General features: G+C 39.9%; 2 protein-coding genes across 2 annotated transcripts; both read left to right on the forward strand.

Annotated features, from left to right (window-relative positions):
* Nucleotides 1-1427: 1427 nt before the first annotated feature.
* LOC133759275 (THO complex subunit 7 homolog) lies at nt 1428-2064 on the forward strand. The gene has a single exon (XM_062190203.1). The coding sequence runs from the start codon at nt 1483-1485 to the stop codon at nt 2062-2064; it is 582 nt and encodes a 193-aa protein (XP_062046187.1). The 5' UTR covers nt 1428-1482.
* A 10741-nt stretch (nt 2065-12805) lies between these two features.
* GIMAP2 (GTPase, IMAP family member 2) lies at nt 12806-16359 on the forward strand. Its single transcript, XM_062190205.1, has 3 exons — nt 12806-12856; nt 13728-13763; nt 15368-16359. The coding sequence occupies exons 2-3, from the start codon at nt 13736-13738 to the stop codon at nt 16357-16359; spliced, it is 1020 nt and encodes a 339-aa protein (XP_062046189.1). The 5' UTR covers nt 12806-12856; nt 13728-13735.
* Nucleotides 16360-23190: the final 6831 nt, after the last annotated feature.

A 23190-nucleotide genomic window follows, 5' to 3' on the forward strand; every position in this document is an offset into this window, starting at 1 on the left:
CATGAACCCCTGCCACATTTCTACCAGTCTGGCCTTGTGTCCTGAGATCTAACCAGTCTTGGCTTCCTTTGGTCACTTGAGAGCTTCAGGTGTCACTTGCCTTGGAATTTGTTGTTTCTTCTTCTTATAAACACTTCTAATCTCTTTCCCTACTCAATTTTCAGTTTCAGCTCAAACAATGTTACTTATTTTTTTTTTAAATTTATTTATTTATTTGAAACTCAGAGTTACACAGAGAGAGAGGGAGAGGCAGAGAGAGGTCGTCCATCCACTGGTTCACTCCCCAATTGGCCACAACAGCCTGAGCAGTGCTGATCTGAAGGCAGGAGCCAGGAGCTTCTCCTGAGTCTCCCACGTGGGTGCAAGGCCCAAGGACTTCTTGGGCCATCTTCTACTGCTTTCCCAGGCCATAGCAGAGAGCTGGATCAGAGTGGAGCAGGGGCCAGAGCTGTGGCTCACTTGGTTAATCTTCTGCCTGTGGCGCCGGCATCCCATATGGGTGCTGGGTTCTAGTCCCGGCTGCCCCTCTTCCAGTCCAGCTCTCTGCTGTGGCCTGGGAGGGCAGTGGAGGATGGACCAAGTGCTTGGGCCCCTGCACCCACATGGGAGACCAGGAAGAAGCACCCGGTTCCTGGCTCCGGATCTGTGCAGCACCAGCTATAGTCTCTAAGTATAAAATGACCCTCCTATCTTACACCCTTACAAAAATCAACTCACAATGTATCACAGATATAAATCTAAGACCTAAAACCATCAAATTACTAGAAGAAAACAGAGCAGAAACACTGCAAGACATTTGAATAGGTAAAAACTTCCTGGCAAAGATGCCAGAAGCACAAGCAATAAAGACAAAAATACACAAATGGGATTACATCTAGAAGCTTCTGTATAGCAAAGGAAACACTAAACAAAGAGGCAACTTTCAAAATGGGCGAAAATATTTGCAAATTATATATCTGATAAAGGATTAATATCCAGTTTATATAAGGAGCTCAAGAAGCTCAACAATGACAAAACAAGCAATTCAGTTGAGAAATGGATTAAGGATATGAACATGTATTTTTCAAAAGAAGAAATATAAATGACCAATAAATACATGAAAAGATGCTCGGGATCACTAACCATCAGGGAAGTCAAATAAAAACAACAATAGGTTTCACCTCATCACTCCTACAATGCATATCATCCAAAAATTAAAATACAGGCAGCTGGGGCCGCCGCCGGCCGCCTGGCCTCGACCCCACACGCGCCGGCCGCAGCCTCCCGCGGGGAGTGCGGGGAGTGCGGGTCCTGCAGCGGCGGCAGCGGTGGCAGCGCGGCTCCTCCGCAGGCGCCGCCGCCTCCTCCCCCATGGCTGTTTGCCCGGCTGCATTGTGGGAGTTTGACCTCCGCCGCCTCAGCTTGCGCCGCCATGGGAGCCGTGACAGACGGCTGGACCAAGGCCTGCCAGAATTAATAGAACCAGGATACTTCAGAAAGTTCATGGAAAGGGACGAAGTCATACGGAAGCATCTCCTCATTGATGGAGATGGAGCAGGAGATGACCGGAGAATTAACCTGCTGGTGAAGAGTTTCATTAAGTGGTGCAACTCTGGATCTCAGGAAGAGGGATACAGCCAGTACCAACGTATGCTGAGCACACTGTCACAATGTGAATTTTCAATGGGCAAAACATTACTGGTATATGATATGAATCTCAGAGAAATGGAAAATTATGAAAAAAATTATAAAGAAAAAGAATGTAGCATTGCTGGAGCACATGAAAAAATTGCTGAGTGCAGAAAACAAATTCTTCAAGCAAAACGAATACGAAAAAATCGCCAAGAATATGATGCTTTGGCAAAAGTGATCCAGCACCATCCAGACAGGCATGAGACATTAAAGGAACTAAAGTCTCTGGGAAAAGAATTAGAGCATCTTTCGCACATTAAAGAAAGTGTTGAATATAAGCTTGAACTGAGACGTAAACAGTTTCACGTTCTTCTTAGTACCATCCACGAACTTCAGCAAACATTGGAAAGAGTCATATTCAATTTTTTAAAAAGTTCTGATAAGAATGTATAAAGATGATCAAGAAATTCAACAACAACAAAACAGACATCCCAATGAAGAAATGGGCAAAGGACTTAGGCATTTTTCAAAAGAGGAAATCCAAATGGCCAACAGACACATGAAAAAATGCTCAGGATCACTAGCCATCAGGGAAATGCAAATCAAAACCACAATGAGGTTTCACCTCATCCCCATCAGAATGTCTTTGATATAGAATATATTTGAAATACAGAAATTTTTTGAAATATAGAATATATTTGAAATATGGAAATATTTTCTATATTTGATATAGAAATCAACAAACAACAAATGTCGATGAGAGTGTGGGGAAAAAGGTACCCTAATCCACTGTTGGTGGGAATGTAAACTGGTGCAGCCACTGTGGAAGACTGTATGGAGATACCTCAGAAAGCTGCATATAGATGTACCATATGACCCAGCCATCCCTCTCCTTGGAATTTACCCAAAGGAAATGAAATCAGCGTATGAAAGAGTTATCTGTACCCCCATGTTTATTGCAGCTCAATTTACAATATTTAAGATACGGAATCAACCCAAATGCCCATCAACTGAAGACTGGATAAAGAAATTATGGGATATGTACACCATGGAATACTACATAGTGGTAAAAAAATGAATTTCTGTCCTTTGCAACAAAATATATGGAACTGGAAAACATCATACTTAGTGAAATAAGCTAATCCCAAAAGGACAAATATCATGTGTTCTCCCTGATCTGTGATAACTAGTAGAACACCTGAAAAGTAATCTATAGAAGTGAAATTAAGACTTCAAGAAGCAATGATTTTGAACAGCCCTTGTCTCAACTGTTGAGGAACAATTTTTTTTCATACTATTTTGAATTCTTTACTTAGTATAGAGTTAATCATATGTGTATAAAGTTAATTGACAATATATCTTAGTAAAAAAAAATAAGACTGGGAATAGGAGCGGGAGGAGGAGGAGAGTGGTGGGAAGAATCACTATATTCTTAAAGTTGTATTTATGAAATGCTGGGGGGAAAATGTTCTGACAGGCACCAGCATTGTGACGTAGCGGCTAAAGCCGATGCCAGTTTGTGTGATGTCTGCTCTACTTCAAATCCAACTCCTTGCTATTGGCCTGGGAAAAGTAGTGCATGATAGCCCAAGTGTTTGGATCTCTGGCACCCATGTGGGAGACCCTGACTCCTGGCTTCAGCCTGGCCCAACTCAGGCCATCATGGCCATCTGGGAAGTGAAACAGTGGATGGAAGATTTCTGTTTCTCCCTCTCTGTAACTCTGACTTTCAAATAGGTAACTTTAAAAAAAAAGTTAGAATTAGTGAAATAAGCCAGTGCCAAAAAGACAAATACCATGTTCTCCCTGACTTGTAGTAAGTAATAAACGACTCAAAAAATGTAACGTATAGAAGCAAAATTGACATTTTGAGATTTGATTATTGTTTACAGCCCTTATCTACACTCTTGAGAAACAGTGGTTTTTCTACTTACTACTTGCTGAATTCTTAATTTAGTAGAGGGTTAAGCTTGTGATTATGAAGTAAATTCAAAGTATGTCATTGCAAAAAGAAAAGAAGGAGGAGGGTGGAAGTGAGGAGGGAAGGAGAGTAGGGTGGGAAGTGTCATTATGCTCTTAAAAACTGTGTATATGAAATACATGAAAGTTGTTCCCTTTATATTATTTTTTTAAAATAAAAAGGAAACATTTTCATATAATCCAATGTTATAAACCTATAGAGCAACACAATATGCTTATCCACTCAGCTGCTGGAAGGTAATATGACATTCAACATTGAATAAATGGTTACTTTTTAAATTTGTATTAATATAGAGCAAATGGACTTCAAGTATTTCATAGACACAAATCTTTTTTAAAGATTTATTTATTTTAAAGGGAGAGATAGAGATAGAGATAGAGATAGAGATAGAGAGAGAGAGAGAGAGAGAGAGAGAGAGAGAGAGAACCATCCACTGGTTCACTCCTTGAATGGTTGCAATGGCTGGGGCTGGTCCAGGCTGAAGCCAAGAGCCAGGACTCAAACCAGTGCCCACATGGAATGCCAGCAATTCAGGCAGTCTTAACCTTCTATGCCACAACACCAGCCCCAGTAGATAAAATAGAATTTTAAGATAGTCATACTTCCTTCCCTCCCTCTTTCCCTTAAATCCCCCTCCTTCCTTCCTATTTTTATTTAATTTTCACAAAAACATAATTATAACTTACTTTATAGTCATAGGCTTAATGCATCACCAAACATAATATTCAACAAATAAGACATAGAGTTTGTCATCTCAGCCTTAAGGTCTGCATCTTGCTTAATGATAAGCATTGAGATATTGCCATAGAAGTTAGGAACAAGAGAAGGAAATCTAACATCAGTGCAATTATCAAACATTCCTCTTCCCAAAATAAACTAACAGTGAGAAAATAGAAGTTATTTTTAATTCAAGAGGAGGAGGTAAATTATAATTTTGGCTCTATAAAGAATTTTTATACAGTACAAGAAATGTAATGTATATGAATGAAATTGATATTTTGAGACTTGATTAGTATGTATAGTCCTTGTCTATATGCCTGGGGAGCAGTGATTACTATTACTGTTAGTAATTACTATTATTACTTACTATTTGTTGAATTTGAAATCAATAAAGGATTAAGCTTTTAATTATAAGGTAAATTGAATTGATGTCATTCAAAAATTGAAAGAAAAATAAGAAAGGAAGATAGGAGTGAGGGAGGGAAGGGAGGAATAGGAGAGAAGAAAGTATCATTATGGTCTTAAAACTGTATATATGAAATACATAAAAATCTGTTTCCTTTATATAATAAAGAAAACCCAAAAAGATATCAAAATAATTAATAACAGAGGTTAAACATGGACAATAAACATAAGACAGATACCAATAAAGCACATAATTCTTCAATATATGAAAAATGATTCAACTTCATGCTAAGTGAAAACCACATTAGCATATTTTTTACCTAACAGATTGGCAAAGATAAAATTATGAACAGGATCATGAGAGACTTCTAAAATTTTGGGTGAAACTAATTTGGTTAAAATTTTTATTGTGGATAATTCAGTAATATCAATCAAAATTAAAAATGCATCTACTAATTCTATTTATAGGAATCTACCTGATGCAATCATCTTCAACTGCACTAAGCACACTATAAAACTCAGTGACATAAAACATCAATTTATTATTATTATTGTGATTTTATGTCAGGAATCTTTCAGAGCACAGACAGCACAACTGACTTCTCAGCTTTACTGACTCAAATGGCTGCAGGCACCAGGGGCAGGAACACAAGGCCCATACCTGAGCCTCTGGTTGTCCACTGTGTTCCTAGTTTCTCCATGTTGCAGCTACCATGGCTGCAATGTCTAGAAGCTTACAACACCAAGGGCACAGCATTCCTCTCTATGTGATTTTGCTTCCATAAGTTCATCATAGTATTATAAAGTCAGAGGATTCTAAAGGTACTATTTGGTCGTCTCTGTTCACTGTTCACATCATAATAATCACAAAAGCAGGTTGCGTTGTGAGAAATGGGCTCTCAGATACTCAGAGGTCTCTTTCTTATACAAGTGTGTCAGTACTTCACACTACAGCATGGTCAACACATCCATCCACTGAAATAACACTGTTCTAAATGTGTAGGAGGAGTTGAGCTCTAAAAACCATCTTTTCCATGAGTCTTTGAAGACTGCTGTACGTGTATTGCAGTCACAGATCTTTACAGAGCCCTCATTCATCCATAGTGCTTTCCTTCATGGTCTCTCATATTTCATTACACTACATCTCACAGTAGAGGCATTCTTTGTTCTGTATGTAATATAACCAAGAAGGTTATATTGCAAAATTCCAGATTGAAGGAATCTAAATTTCATAATTTAAGTAGGAAAACAGCAATGTGTTCCCATCCCATTTAAAAACTCAGTGACTTATTCCAAATATCGCTAAAACACTTTTCAACACTGGTATCACAATTCACCATAGATTTCTCCATGATGTAAAGCAATTAAACGCAAATCAGCCACTTCTTAGTACTTTTATTCATTAGTTTATTTAACACTAAACTTATATATTTGTCTACAGTAAGCAATTATATGAATATAAATAATTTTCTCTACTACACTCCTACAAACATTCAGAAAAATAGATTAAGCCTAAAAATAAGTTTATGCAAATAATAAATTCAAACTACACTCACAATTCTTGAAACAACGATACCATTTAAAACTGTTTTTACTAATTAGAGTTGTCAAGAAAAGGCTTGTGATCCTCTAGAAGAAAATGATTGTGACCCACCATCTGAAATCATAGAGAGGAATGTGGGCATCAAAATGGACATCTCTTTTTGCTGCTGTTGCTTGCAAGCACAAGCATTACCTGTTGTAATGTAGCACTGTTCTAGTAATTGCTTCTTCTAGATGAATGCATGTTAATGCCTCTGGTATGATTTAAAATTGAAAACTTTGTTCTATCAATCTTTAAGATCGTCCTGTGAGATTAACTCCTTACAACTATGAGCATTAACTTGAAATAGTTCTTAGCAGTAAGCTCTTTGCTATGTAAGACTGATGGTTCTTCACGTTTTCAATGAATGCATCACTAAATACAGCCTCTTTTTTTTTTTGAAAGTCAGAGTTAGACAGTGAGAGAGAGACACAGAGAGAGAAAGGTATTCCTTCAGTTAGTTCACCCCCAAATGGCCGCTATGGCCGGCTCCCTGCACCAATCCGAAGCCAGGAGCCAGGTGCTTCCTCCTGATCTCCCATGCGAGTGCAGGGCCCAAGCACTTAGGCCATTCTCCACTGCCTTCCTGGGCCACAGCAGAGAGCTGGACTGGAAGAGGAGCATCCAGGACAGAATCGGTGCTCCAACCGGGACTAGAACCCAGAGTACCAGCACCGCAGGTGGAGGATTAGCCTAGTGAGCCATGGCGCCAGCCAATACAGCCTCTTTAAAAAGATCCAAGTATGGTCTTCTGGGGTTTTTGTGGTGGTATTTTGCTTTGTACCCATTGAGACCATTAAACTTTGGAAGTCAAAAATAAATTGCCCTGTTTTAATAGAGGAAATTTTTACTTGATGATATGGAAAGATGATTCTAATAACTGAAAACACACTTGGACAGCATAGGCATAAGACATTACCATGTTGGGAGATAGCTGAGATGTGACCATTCACTCCACATCCTCTTCCCCAGACTCACAAGCAGTGGCAATGCTCTTACCAGTGTGCACAGCCAGATTCGCTCCTATGCAGTTTCAACTCAAATAATGAATTTTGACTAAAATGTTTGTAAGCCCTCTATAACACATTTTCAAGTTGTGGAAGTACAAATAAAGAGGGATGTCGTGAGAGTAAACAACCTCTGAATTCTCAGTTATTCCAAAATATAATGATGAGTTTAAGAACGCTAGTAGGGCAGAAAGTTAAATTAGCCTAAAAGAGGCCACTGTAATTTTTTAACTCATCAGCAAGAAGCCTTCCCAACATTTGTTCCTTTTGCTTTGCCATTTCTCATCATATCTTCCCCTCGGCACCCCTCTTCTTCAACAAATATGATATTTTATATCATCTCATTAAAAAATTACTTACTCTGTAGCTGTACTGTCTGAGCTGATAGCCGCTAGCCACATGTGGGCATTCCATTATAGGAACTAAAATTAAAATATAAACTTTGGTTTCTCCACCACACTAGCCACATCGCATGTGCTTGATAGTCACATGCGGTTAATGGTTAACAACTAGACTAAGGCAGATACTGAACATTTCCATCATCACAGAACATTCTATTGAACAGTAACTCTTAACAAGAAACCACAGAGCCATTGTCAAATACATTTCAATATGACCACAAAAAGCCTATGGCGTATTATTTTGGCTTGACCCATTTCCCAAAATGGCGTTGGACCATGAGAATAAAATGAACTGTTATGAACTCCATAGTTTACAGTAACAGTGCTCCTTCACTCAGCCTTGGCTATTTCCTCCCTCACCCCTGCCTTACTTATGACTTAAGGCTCTGGTCACATCACTGATAGAGCATGCAAGAAAATGTTTGCTGGGTGTTCATGAGCCAGGGTTCAGAAGGGACAGGAGATGAGAAGGTGAGAGGTTTGTCCAAGAAGAAAAGGAGATCTTTAAAACTATGCTGAGACTTTCTCGAGATAGCCTAAAGGATGAGCAGGAGCAATAATATCTGAGTTTCCAAACCTAGAGTACAATATAAAAACAATAGGACCAGGGTTGGCTCTGTGATACAGGGAATTAAGCCACAGCCTGCATTGTGGCTATCTCATATCAGAGCCCCAGTATGAGTCCCAACTGCTCTGTTTCCCATCCAGCTTCCTGTTAATATGCCCTGGAAAGCAGCAGAAGATGGGCCAAGTACTTGGGTCCCTGCACTCACACAGGAGACCTGAATGGAGCCCCCAGGCTCCTGACTTCAGCCTGGCCCAACCCTGGTTATGGTGGCCAATTGGGGAGTGGACCACTATATAGAAGATCTCTCTCTTTCTGTGTGTGTGTGTGTGTTTCTCCCTTTTTCTCTGTCACTCTGCTTTCAGATAAATCAGGTAAATATTTAAAAAGAGTAAGTAATAAAAACAGTAGAACCTATGCTTCCAGCTGCTGCAGTGCTGCCAGCAGTTAGTCTTCAGCTTTACAGCTGTCAGCCCTGTGTAGAAATTAGCTTCTGCTGAAAAGAGATGCCTTAGGTCAAGTATCTTTCCCAGGGAAGTTTACATCTGCTAACAGGTCAGTGGGGATTATAACGCCCAACCCATTCACATTAACCTTGAAGGCCCATACAGACATTAAAGTTCCCTGTGGAGTGGACATTTGATGTGCCCATGTCTCAGTCCAGCTCCTCTCTGCCTAACCTGTGTTCTTCCTGTCCCCTCAAGTGTGAATCCTGACGGAACTTCCTAATAAACCTCTCCATCTCCACTTGATCTATGACTCAATGATCTGCAGGTCTTGAAACCCAGCCTTCACACACACACACACAAACACGCACACACACATGTGCACACACATACACACAAACATGCGCGCACACACACATGTGCCCACACACACATATCATCTGTATTGGGAAACTTATTATCATAAATTCTAGTATTAGTAGATTAAAAGAAATATCATCTCAATAAATAGGAAAAGACATTTTCCAAATTTAAGTCTTTTATCGAAACAGAACTAAACAAAGTATATCTACGTTAATTTTTAAATAAGTTAACTAATTAATTGCCAATCACTAGCATCAATGTTAGTGATAACAAGTGCCTCACAATTAAAGTAAAAGCTAAAAACACAACATTAGCTCACTTCGTGAAAAGTAAACAATGAATGTTACATATGAGAAAAATATTTTAAAAAAATTTTTAAATATATTGAAATAAGTAAATCATAAAATTTATTGATTAAAATATGTTAGGGCCAGCGCTGTGTTGCAGCAAGTTAACGCCCCGGCCTGAAGAGCCAGCATCCCATATTGGCACCGATTTGAGACCCAGCTGCTCCACTTCCTGTCCAGCTCTCTGCTATGGCCTGGGAAAACAGTAGAAGATGGCCCAAGTCTGTGGGCCCCTGCACCTGCGTGGGAGACCCAGAAGAAGCTCCTGGCTCCTGGCTTTGGATCGGCCAATTGGGGAGTGAACCATCGGATGGAAGATCTCTCTCTGTCTCTCTCTCTCTCTATGTCTCTCTCTCGCTATCTCTGCCTCTCCTGTCTCTGTCTGACTCTGAATTTCAAATAAATAAATAAATCTTTTAAAAAAAGAAAGAAATTTTGTTGTCTTCCTCTTTTTGTAATAAAAGTCCTTTAGGAAATCAGATGAAAGATTCAATAGCAACACAAAAAGTTAAATTGTCAGGAACAAACTTCATTAAAATAAAATTGGTGCTCATGTTGCTTGATGCTGCCAGGTGTTTCCCCAAAGTCTTGAAACATCCGATGCCTGGGGGCTCTGGGCACTGAAAATCCTTACTCACTGCCTTCTTATTTTTTATTTTAACCATTTTGAGTGCTATTTTCCTGATGACTAAACATGTTAAGCTCAGTTATATATGCTTCTCAGTCATTCTTTTCTGAAATGTTCCAATTTTTTGCCTATTTTTATTAAGTTATGTGTCCTTTTTAATTATCAAGTTGTAGGACTCTGATATTTTTCTCTATATTTTTTGTGATTTTTTCTCCTAGGCATTTCAACAGTTTCCTCTTTTCTATTTCTCTCTCTTTCCTTCCTTTTTCCTTTTCTTTCTTCCTTCACTATCAGTATATTAGTTGTTGTTTTTTGGTTTTTGGTTTTTTTTGACAGGCAGAGTTAGAGAGACAGAGAGAGAGAAAGGTCTTCCTTCTGTTGGTTCACCCCCTAAATGGCCGCTACGGCCGGCACGCTGCAGCCGGCGCACCGTGCCAATCCAAAACCAGGAGCCAGGTGCTTCCTCCTGGTCTCCCATGTGGGTGCATGGCCCAAGCACTTGGGCCATCCTCCACTGCACTCCCGGGCCACAGCAGAGAGCTGGACTGGAAAAGGAGCAACCAGGACAGAATCCAGAGCCCCAACCAGGACTAGAACCCAGGGTACCGGGACCGCAGGCAGAGGATTAGCCTAGTGAGCCACGGCGCCAGCTGATATATTGGTTTTGATTTCTTAAGTAATCCAATTGTTGTTAGAGAACTTACTTTGAATGGTTTCAATAATTTCAAATTTTTGAGGCTGTCTTCATGAATGTGTCAATGTGCACTTGACAAACAATTCATTTTCTGAAGTTGTAAGACATAATGTTCTAGAAGTATCTGTTACACCAAGATGACTAACAGTGCTTTACCAATCTTCTAAAATTATGAAATTTTTGTCAAGTTATTCTATCAATTACTGAAAGAGGGTTATTAAAATCACCAATTTTACTTGTGGATTTATTTCTCTATTCTTGCCAACTTGTGCTTTCTGTGTTTTTAACCTCTGTTATTAGATATGTGCATATTTATCATTTTTATTTTGTATTTTCCCACAACAAAGGTTTACTTTCTCCTTAGAAAAAGAATGGCAGTAAAGTTCACAATTCTTCTTCTAGACATTGTTATATAATTTAAAGAACTCCAAATCCATCTTTCTTAATTTTAACTTATCTTTTAACTTCATTTTTCCACAATTTTTAAGTTTAATTATTTATCTTCTTATTTATTTGTAAGGTAGAATGACTGAGAGAAAAGGGCATCTTCCATACACTCGTTCACTCCTCAAATGCCTGCAACAGCTTAGGTTGGGCCAGGCAAAAGCCAGGAGCTAGGAACTCAACCTGGGCCTCCCATGTGGGTGGCAGGGGCCCAGGTACTTGAGGCCATATGGTGCCCACCAGGTACACATTAGCAGAAAACTGGATCAGAAGAAAAGCAAGGCTCTGATTTGGGATGCAGGTGTCCCAAGCAGCAATTTATCCCACTGTGCCACATGCTTGCCCCCAAATTCATCTTTCTATCAAAGTAAATATGGAGCCAACACTGAAAACAACAAGTAGAGAGATGAGATGAATGATATCACCGTGTTGTTGATTCACATAATTAATTAATTCTGAAAACTGGATTTCCACTTACATATGTCAAGTTTGTTAATAAAGCATGAGTATTTTAATTATTTTTAACAGGTTCAGTATAGTTTATAGATACAATTCTAATAATTTAATTTATATTTCCTCTCTCCCTCCCTCTCTCCCATAAAGCATAAGTATTTTTTATATAAAAAAAAAAACCTGCTTTGGGACTGTTTGCACAGAAAAGTCCCCACTTGGGAGGCCTGCCTCCCACATCAGGATGCCTGGTTCAAGCCCAAGCTACTCCACTTCCAATCCAGCTTCCTATTAATGAGCACACTGGGAGGCAACAAATGATGACTTGAGTGCTTGGGTCCCTATCATACATGTGGGAGTCCCAGGTTCCTGGCTTTGGTCTGGCCCAATTCTGGCTTTTGCAGGCATTTGGAGAGGGAACAGAAGATGGAAGATTTTTCTTTTTCTCTCTGTGTCTCTGTCTTTCAAATAAAATGAAAATAAATAAAATTGTAAAAGTACTTTGTCTTTTTGTATTCCAAAATGACAGCTTTTCTTGTATGTGGGAAACTTAATGAATTTTTATACATGATTTAGAAAGTTGGTGGGCTTTGGGATTAATGTATATTGCACTACATTTCTTGTTCATGTAAAACACGGGGAATAGGTCCAACTAGTGTTTGACAGAGAATTTTTATGGTTAAGAATAGATTTCTGAAAAAAAAAAAAAGAATAGATTTCTGATGTGAAGCAGAAGTTTCTGGTATTGTGTTGTTGTTGAAGCACTCAAGGTAGTGCACAGTAGAGAATCAGAAAAACACAGCCAACAAGAACAGTCTGTTGTCACAATAGTATTCCACCTCCTAACAGGTGGAAGTTTACCACTCAGGTGAGAAGGAATCTGTCTACTAACTGCCGGGCATCCCTGCCTTTCTTTCCTAACACCCTTTTTCACTGTTGAGAAGAGATTGAGATTGTTGTTCAACAAGGAAGTAATTAACTTCTGATCAAATTTCATATTTTAATTGTGTAGTGTGTACATATGGCATAAATGAGAATTTCAAACACAAGAATGTGTTTGAGCTCTTTTGCAGTTGAGAAGTTCAGTGGAGGTTAAAAAGAGGAAGAAGGCAGACTGGAGTTTCTGTTTTATTTTCTCTTTCTCTTGGAGCTGAGCTAGAAGGTCGCAGTTTTTTAACAGAGGACCATCTGCTTCTTTGGACAACAAATCGGGTAAGTTCACACGACTAAAACTCTGCAGTGTTGATTTCTAGATCCAAAGCCACACAAGAAAATTTTCTTCTTTTTTCAAGATCAAATTTGCCCGATTTAAGAGAAACAATTTACAGAAGCTTAAGTAAAGCCCATTTACAGGATAATGTCATGAAATGACTTTGCACATTCCTGGCAAAAGTTTTACTCAGCATAAAGCCAACAAAAGGTGCTAACTGGAAAGAACGTGAGCCTTAACGTGTCATTATAAATTAAAACTACGTGATGAAAATGAACGAATATTTCTTACCACAAGGTAAGAGTTCTTGAACTGTAGAGCTTCCTCAACAGCGGCTGCTGGAGAATAAAATTTAACTGACAGGTCCAGTGAAGCTTACTTCTGGCGTCAAAGATTGTGTGCTTGTCCAGAATCAGCTTCTAATTCACTGAGTCTCTGCAAACTCTCAGTGTTAAGGGAGGGGTTTTGAGAGAGAGAAGTGGAGGGAAGGCAGTGAGGTGGGGAGAACAGGAGGACCAAAGAGGGGACAGTACCTCAATCCAGGGGAACGACACCTAGGAAGGAAGCTGAGAGAAGAGAAGGACACTTGGCCAAAGGAAGCAGAGGGGGCAGGGAGCCCTTGTGAGAGGAAACGGGGAGGAAACCAGGGGAGACCTGGGCTTGGCGATAAGACACAAGATTTACAATTAACCTCACTTCTGAACTCTCTGGGCGTGAGGGACTCAATTTCTCTGTAAGATAGCAATATTGATTCTCTTCTTGCCTGACTTGTCAGTGATGAGCAGACAAATGAAACATGGTTGTCTGGAAATATAAGGGTCTTTTATGATTCAAAACTGGAAACTAATAGTTTCTTGTTCCTCTGTCCTTCAGGAACACCAATGGACCAAAATGAATGCAGCCTCTCTGGTAAGAAAGTGACTTCCTGAGTGTGTGTGGTTGCTCTTTCTGATGATGTCTGGGCCAGGGACATTACTCTGACTGCCCCCACTACCGTCAGCAGCAAGTCCAAGCTCCTAGAATATTCTATCAGGAACAAGACTGCACATTCAAACATGCTTCATGATCTTTAGATCTGTCTGCACATTTCTCCTACCATTCCCACTACCCTTTGCTCTCCTTCTTCTGATAAGTGGTCCATCTCCTCTTAAAGTAAGTCAGACACTTTGATCAGGGCTCAAGATGCTCAGTCCAGTCTGATATCTCCTTTCTCTGCTCAGCCTCGCCTTAGCCCCAGGACCTCCTGGAGGTCCTCTCTCTTAGAGCTCTGCTTCCTCATCCTTCCCATGATTCCCTCTTCCTAGTCAGAAGAAACAGGACAAAGCTCTTGAGTTCCACGGTCTTTGTACTTGTCTCTTGGCTGATCCTGACTGGCCGTCCTGTACTTCATCATGGCTGGCATCCAAATGAGGTGCAGTGTGAGGAGGCCTCAGAAGGATATCAGATGTGTGCTGTCTGATGATTTTAACTAGACCTCAACTCCTCCCCTCAGTGGTCTCCCTTTAATCCTCTTATTGTTGAACATCCCTTGAGACAGGGCACCATCAAGATGATGATGACTGGTTGTTTTCTGCTGCAACCACTTGTTCCAAGGGAGTGGGCTGCTGTTTGCTTCTTGCTCTACTCTCCTAAGTGGCTCTGCCCACTTTCTAATGTAGAATTCTCCAGAAAGGAAGTAGATGCTAGTCTCCATGTTTACACATGTCCCAAGACTCCGGATGCCACCTGCTTATTTTTCCCAAGAATCCTTTTTGTCTTTGCCACACTTGGTTAGATTTACAAGTTTCTGTAGTATTGTGTTAGAAATGACTTGCCCATCTCTTAGCTTCTTAGTATATGCCCAGTGTTTATGAGTGGTTGTTTTAGAGACCCTCTCATTTGTCTTGTGATAAAAATAACTCTCTCCCCTGTATTCTCCAGACTGGAAGAGCTACCAATATGTGATATGAAGCTATGTTTTGGCCTTCTCTGACCAGAGTAGCTCATAAATTTCATTCTTCTTTCAGGGAAGCTAGAAGCTAGCCCCAGAGTTACTACAGGAGACATTGGTTCTTGTGGGGCAGGGAAGCTCCTGCTCCTGCTCAAGATTCTATCTCCTTGCCCTGAGATGTCCCCAAGTTACATCGTACTGCATGAAACCCTTTAGGATAAGATTTGACATAGTCTCTTGGACAAGTCAAGTTCCCTGTCCTTCTCCAGAAAAACTTACCTTTTAAAGGCCAGAACCAAGTGATCCCAGCAAGCTTTATATGATGAAAATACATTTCTAAATCCATCTCATTCCTCTAGTGTGTTTTTCTTGGAATAGACACAGTAAAACCTATAGTCCTAGAGAAATTGAAATGCTTCAAAATTCATAGTTAATTTTATTGAATAGTGGAGATGGGTTTTCATTTGTAAATACAACAGCTTGTGAAGGCACATTTTCCCATAACATAGAATATCTCTTTATCATTAAAAAATTATTTGCCTCGATCAATATAGTAATGACACAATGAACTTGTTCCTAACAGGACCCTGGATGAAGAGGCAACACACCAGAGGATCAGAGCTGAGAATCATTCTGGTGGGCAAAACAGGAACCGGCAAAAGTGCTACAGGGAACAGTATCCTCAGGAACCAGGCATTTGTGTCAAGGCTGAGCGCCCAGGCCTTGACTAAGACTTGCAGTGAAAGCTGGGGGTCCTGGGGAGAGAGAGAGATGATCATTATTGACACACCAGATGTGTTTTCTGGGAACGACCTCTCTGAAACGCTATATGAGGAGGTGCAGAACTGCTACTTACTCTCTGCACCAGGACCCCATGTGCTGCTCCTGGTGGCTCAGCTTGGCCGATACACCACCCAGGACCAGGAGGTTGTACAGAGGGTGAAGGAGATCTTTGGAGAGGATGCCATGAGACACACGATCATCCTCCTTACCCACAAGGAAGATCTTGATGGCGGCTCTTTGACAGACTACATCCATGACTCAGATAACAGTACCTTAAGCAAGCTGGTGGCAGCATGTGGGGGGCGAGTCTGTGCCTTTAACAACTGTGCTGAAGGAGGCGAGCAGGACAACCAAGTGAAGGAGCTGATGGACTTGATTGACAGTTTGATGGTGGGTAAAATGGGTGATCACTACACCAATGAGCTGTACAGCCTAATTCAGGGGTCAAAAGATGGATCTGCTGGGTCAGAGGTGAAACTGAAGGAGTTCAAAGGCCAACTTATAACGTACATGGAAATTCAGAGATACTGCATGACCATGGCCCAAGCAAATTGCCTAAAAAGAGCCTTAATCAAAACACAATCGTGGATTTTATTTTGTATGCAGTTATGTGTCAGATTGTTAATTCTGCTATTTTGTGTGTTGTGCAGCATGTGCAATTGGTGCAATTTGTTTTACTGCTTACTCTTCAGTGTGTGCAATTTATTCTGTAGCTTACTGTTTATTATACCCAGAAAGTTGATGAGAATATTCAGAAAGGCCCCTGGAGTGGGCTACTGGAGTAAGCCCTAAATTATACTTACAGATCAGCAAATATTTACTCACTGTCATTGACTGGATGAGTCACAGTGCCTCCCCTGTCAAAGAGATGCCTGATGCACTTGAGGTTTTGTGAAATTTTTAAATCCTGACATATCATTCTATTGATGAATAAAATTATCTTAAAAGCCACCATTTGCTTTGAAATATGAGAAACTTTTCAAAACTACAAACAAATTACACTGATTTGTAAATTCATAGGCGGTTTTATTTTCCTAAAAACTCCTTTCCTTCTTTACAATACCATATTTCTGCTGAGTATAATGAAATCAGCAATAAAATAATAAGTAAACTGGAAAAGTTCATGGTGTCATATGTCTTTAACTCTCATGCCAGTAACATGTTATTCATGCCCAGTAACATACATGCACAGGCTCTCACATCAGTATAGTGGTTCTCCATTATCTGTTGTTTCACTTTCCATAATCTCAGTTACCCACAGTTAACTGTGGCTGGAAAGTATTAAAGTAATAATACACAATTATAATCCAGAAATAAACTATTCATAAGTTATAAATAGCATGCTGCTCTGAATAGCACGGTCAAATCTCACCCCATCCCATCCTGCAAGGGACATGAGTCATGCCTTTGTCCAGTGTACCCATGCTGTGCATACTTCACACCTGTTAGTCACTTAGCTACCTTGGTTACCACCTTGACCCTCACAGAAGCACAGGGCTTGTGGTCGAGTAACCCTTTATTCTACTTAATAAAGGCCCCAAAGAGTATAAATAGTAATGCTGGGGTCATTGTGGCACAGTGGGTTTAGGCACCACTCATGCTGCCAGCATCCCATATCAGAGTGTCGGTTCAAGTTCCAGCTGCTACGCTTCTGATTCAGCTCCCTGCTAATGTGCCTGAGAAGGTGTCAGATAATAGCCCAAGTGCTTGTGTCCCTGTTACCCATGTGGAAGACCAGATGGAGTTCTGGCCTCCTGTTTTTCAACTTGGCCCAGCCTTGGCCTTTGCAGCCATTATATAGGGAACCAGCATTTAGATGAGCTCTTCTCTTCCCTTCTCCTTCTATTTCTCTTTCTTCCTCTTCCTCTTTCTCTTCCTCTCCTTCTCTTTCTTTTCTATCTCTATCTCTATCTCTATCTATATCTATATCTATATCTATATCTATATCTATATCTCTCTCCCCCAACTCCTCTCTCCCTCTCTGTCACCTGCTTTTCAGATAAGTAAATAAATCTTTTTTAAAAGAGTAAAAAAAAAAGGGTAGTGATGCTGGCAATTCAAATATGTCAAAGAGGAGGAATAATGTGAGTCTTTTTTTATTTTTTTATTTATTTATTTATTTTGACAGGCAGAGTGAACAATGAGAGAGAGAGAGACAGAAAAAGGTCTTCCTTTTGCCATTGGTTCACCCTCCAATGGGCGCCGCGGCCGGCGCGCTGCAGCAGGTGTATCACGCTGATCTGAAGCCAGGAGCCAGGTGCTTCTCCTGGTCTCCATGCGGGTGCAGGGCCCAAGCACCTGGGCCATCCTCCACTGCACTCCTGGGCCATAGCAGAGAGCTGGCCTGGAAGAGGGGCAACGGGGACAGAATCTGGCACCCCAGCCGGGACTAGAACCTGGTGTGCTGGCGCCGCAGGCGGAGGATTAGCATATTGAGCCGCAGTGCCGGCCAATCATGTGAGTCTTTAAGTGAAAAAGTGAAAGATCTCTACTTAATAAGGAAAGAAAAAAGTTGTATGCTGAGGTTGCTAAGATCCATGATAAAGTACTCTTGTTGAACTCTTACTGTATCTAACATATAAATTACACTTCATCACAGGTATGTATGTGTGTACAGTAGAAACAACAGCAACATGGGATTCATAGGGTTTGATACTGCCTGTAGTTTCATGAATCCTCTGGGCATCCTCGAGTGTATCTGCCATGGATAAGGGAAACAGTTGTATTCTGTTTTATCTATGTCAATTTTGCTTCACACTGAAAGAGTTAATCAGACTTTGGGCAATGGCTCCCTTCAGATTTAGCATTGCAACATATGAAAAAACTTCAAAAAGATCACGAAAACGGAATTAAAAGATAATTAGCATTTTCCACGAAGAGGCATATTCATCAGACAAGATACTGTCTGATGCATCACCTGCTAAATGCAAATAGAGGCTTATTAATTAAAAGAAACAGAAAATGAATGATTGATGAGCTTACCAGGAAATAAAGAAAATGTAAGTGGTTAAGCAAACTGTATAGTTTATATATGTATACATACATATGCATATACATATATATGTAAATATATATATTTACAAAGAAAGAAGGGCTAAAATTGGAGTAGAAGGTCATAAAGACTAAGTGGACATAGAAAATTAAACTGTTGGCTGGCGCCGTGGCTTAACAGGCTAATCCTCCGCCTTGCGGCACTGGCACACCGGGTTCTATTCCCAGTTGGGGTGCCGGATTCTATCCCGGTTGCCCCTCTTCCAGGACAGCTCTCTGCTATGGCCCGGGAAGGCAGTGGAGGATGGCCCAAGTGCTTGGGCCCTGCACCCGCATGGGAGACCAGGAGAAGCACACCTGGCTCCTGGCTTCGGATCAGCGCAATGCGCCAGCCGCAGCAGCCATTGGAGGGTGAACCAACGGCAAAGGAAGACCTTTCTCTCTGTCTCTCTCTCTCACTATCCGCTCTGCCTGACAAAAAAAAAAAAAGAAATAAAATTAAACTGTAGTCAAAGGGCCAGTATCAACCCTGAGGTCAAGAAGACCAGCCATGAGTTGTCATTGTTAGAACATTCCCAGAGATGAAGATAACCCTGATCTGCTGAGCTCTTGACTTCCAGTAGGAGCAAACACAGAAATTCTCCAGAGTGTCCAGATATGATGAATTTAATACAGTCAGCCCAAATCATGTCCCTATAAATAAGAGCAAAACTGTTGAAGTGAAATGGACACTATAAGCAACAATGAACTGATCAGCTCCTGTCCTGACTTTAGATGTACAATGTAATACTTTATCCTTTTTAGTATTTGTTGTTGTTGTTGTTGTTCTAGTACTATTGGTTGAACTCAATAATTAACACACAATTATTCTTAGGTGTTTAAATTTTAACTGAAAAGTGATCCCTGTTAAATCTAAGAGTGGAAAAAGAGAGGGAGGAGATGAACAATTTGGAACATGCTCAATCGGACTGGCCGCAAATGGTGGAGTTAGAAATGTGCCAGGGGATTCCAACACAATCCCATCAAGATGGCATGTACCAATGCCATCTTACTAGTCCAAGTGATCAATTTCAGCTCACAATTGATAGCTCTGATAGGTCTAAGAGTCAAAGGGATCACACAAACAAGACAAGTATCTGCTAATACTAACTGATAGAATCAAAAAGAGAGAGAAAGATCCAACATGGGAAGCGGGATACACAGCAGACTCATAGAATGACAGATGTCCTAAACAACACTCTGGCCTCAGAATCAGCCCTCAAGGCATTCGGATCTGGCGGAAGAGCCCATGAGAGTATAGCAGGCATGGAAAGCCAAGATATCATGGAAAAAAAAAAGACCTAAATGAAGGATCTCTGTGAGTGAGATCCCAGTAGAAAGAATGGGGCCATCAAAGAAGGAGGTACCCTTCTCCGAAGGGAGGAGAGAACTTCCACTTTGACTATGACCCTATCGGAATAAGATCAAAGTCAGCAAACTCTAAAGGCTTCCATAGCCCTGGCAACTCATGACTAGAGCCTAGGGAGATTACTGACGCCATGAACAGGAGTGTCAAATTGTTAAATCAGCAACAGGAGTCACTGTGTACTTACATCCCATGTGGGATCTGTCCCTAATGTGTCGTCTAAAGCGAAGTGATGCTATAACTAGTACTGAAACAGTATTTTTATACTTTGCGTTTCTGTGTGGGCACAAACTGATGAGGTCTTTACTAATTACATACTGAAGTGATCTTCTGTATATAAAGATAATTGGAAATGAAAAAAAACAACCTGGTGTTAAAATGGAAATGGCATAGAAAATTAATTAATTTGAAAAGAAATTATGTAGGATCTCTGTCTTTAATGTGCTGTACATTGCTATTTAATGCTATAATTAGTAATCCAATGTAGTTTTTTCACTTTATGTTGCTATATGGTCAAAATGTTGAAATCTTTACCTAATATATACTAAACTGATCTTCTGTATACAAAGAGAATTGAAAATGAATCTTTACATGAATGGAAGGGGAAAGGGAGCGGGAAAGGGGAGGGTTGCGGGCGGGAGGGAAGTTATGGGAGGGGGGAAGCCATTGTAACCCATAAGCTATACTTTGGAAATTTATATTCATTAAATAAAAGTTTAATAAAAAAAAAGGATTTTTTTAAAAGACTCACTCAAAAGACTTCAGATATCACAATTCTCATCACAGTGTATGAAGGATGTTTGAAAAGTTCATGGAAATCCATGTTATTATAAAATTATGAATAGATTGCAAACATTTTTTGCACCAAAGTAGATAATCTTAATTCCATTTTCTACAAACTTTTTGAAGTTCCATATTAATGATGAAAGAAACTGAAGAAGACACAAATAAATGAAAATAAATCCATTTTTATGGATTGGAAGAATTGACATTGCTAAAATTTTCAAACTATTTCAAGGATTATACAGATTCAATACAATCTATATCAAAATTCTAATGGCATTCTTCACAGAAATAAAACATTTTAAAATTTTTAAATAACTACAGAGACTCTGACTATCCAAAACAATCTTCAGAATGAAAACCAGGGGCTGGCGCTGTGGCGCATCAGGTTAATGCCCTGGCCTGAAGCACCGGCATCCCATATGGGTGCCAGTTCAAGACCCGGCTGCTCCACTTCCGATCCAGCTCTCTGCTATGGCTTGGGGAAGCAGTGGAGGATGGCCCAAGTCCTTGGTCCCCTGCACCCACATGGGAGACCAGGAGGAAGCTCCTGGCTCCTGGCTCCAGATCAGTGCAGCTCTGGCCATTGCGGCCATCCAGGGAGTGAACCATTGGATGCAAGACCTTTCTCTCTCTACCTCTCCTCTCTCTGTGTAATTCTGACTTTTAGATAAAATAAATAAATCTTTAAAAAATAAAAAAATAATAAAAAAAAAGAATGAAGAGCAAAATTGGGACCATCACATCTTACAATACTATAGTAATTGAAACAGCATGGTACTAACATATATCCAGCAATCTCTCTTCTGGATGTATGCAAAGGAATTAAGTCAATACTTCAAAGAGATATCTGGACCCTGTCTGTGTTCATTGCAGCATTATTCACAATAGCAAAGACACAGAGACAACCTAAGTATACAACAAAGGAAAACAAAAAATCTGCGACTTAAAACACATGGAAAGACAGAATTAAAAGACAATGTACATTTCCCATGAACTTCTTTAATATCCTTCATATATAGCTCTCTATATAGGGAATATATGTACACTATGAATAATCTATATGCTAAATGATATAATATAGGAAGATAGTGCTGTATGATTCTCTGTTATATGTAGAATCTAATAAAGTTGAATACATAGAAGCAGAAGGCAGAATGGTGGTTACCAAGGGGAAGGAAGTGGGAGAAACAGAGACTTAATGGTTAAAGGGTACAAAGTTACAATTACGTGGAATGTATAAGTCTAGAAACTGATTTATGCAATGATGATTACAGTTAATAATACTGTGTTGTGTCCTGGAAATTTGCTAAGAGAATAGATTTCAAATGCTCTCACCACAAACTATTTGAAGAGACAGGTACATTAATTTGCTCAGCTGTAGCAATCATTTATGTGTGTGTGTCTGTGTGGATGTGTATGTGTGGATGTGTAGCTATAAACATCAGGGTGTACATATGAAATCACAAAACCTTTATCTTAGAAAGTAATTCAAAAACTAGAAAAATCAATTAAAATTCAACTGTTTATTTGACAAGATTAATAAAATCGACAAAACTTTTGCCAACTGGGCAGGAAAAAAAAAAGAAAGAAGACTTAAGTTACCAGTAATAGAAATCAGAGAGGAGATATCACTACAAACTCTACATACATTAAAATGATAATAAAGGAATATTAACAACTTTATGTCCATGAATTTGACAATGTAAATGAAATGTACAGACTCTTTGAAATACGCAAATTTGCAAAGCTCATCCAAAAAGAGATAACCTGAATAGCTCTGTATCTATTGAAGAAATTTGATTTTTTAAAGATCTTTTTTAAAGATTTTTAAACTTTCCTACAAAGAAAACTCCAGAAACAGATGGTTTCAATGGTAAATTCTCCCAAATATTTTAGGAAGAAATATGAATTCTATAAAAAGTTTTTAAGAAAATTGAAAAATAAAAATACCTCCCAACTTATCTTCCAAGGCCAGTACAGGGTTTCTCTACTAGATATTATAAAGAAAGGAATCGGGGGCCGGCACTGTGCTATAGTAGGTTAAACCTCTGCCTGCGGCACTAGCAACCCATGTGGGTGTCAGTTCCAGTCCCAGCTACTCCACTTCTGATCCAGCTCCCTGCAGATGGCCAGGGGAAGCAGTACAAGAAGATGGCCCAAGTCCTTGGGCCCCCTGCACCTGCATGGGAGACCTGGAATAAGCTCCTGGCTCCTGGCCTCAGATTGGCCCAGCTCCAGCTGTTGCAGCCACTTGAGGAGTGAACCAGTGGATAGAAGACGTATCTCTCTGTCTCTCCCTCTGTCTGTGACTCTGCCTATCAAATAAATAAATAAATATTTAGTTTTTAAAGAAGAAGGAATCTTGGTAAGAAGAACTCAGTGTTCATCTTTTCTCTGCTACTAAACCTAAGGGTAAACTTATGTTACTGACCTATCAGCCA

This window comes from Lepus europaeus, chromosome 5, assembly GCF_033115175.1.
Source record: "Lepus europaeus isolate LE1 chromosome 5, mLepTim1.pri, whole genome shotgun sequence".
Classification (NCBI taxonomy): Eukaryota; Metazoa; Chordata; class Mammalia; order Lagomorpha; family Leporidae; genus Lepus; species Lepus europaeus.

Excerpts from the sequence above, each read along its gene's own strand:
- LOC133759275 (XM_062190203.1), top strand. The coding sequence starts at position 1,483 with ATGGAAAGGGACGAAGTCATACGGAAGCATCTCCTCATTGATGGAGAT.
- GIMAP2 (XM_062190205.1), top strand. The coding sequence starts at position 13,736 with ATGGACCAAAATGAATGCAGCCTCTCTG. Across the intron at positions 13,764-15,367 it reads AAATGAATGCAGCCTCTCTG|GACCCTGGATGAAGAGGCAA; the intron begins GTAAGAAAGTGA and ends TGTTCCTAACAG.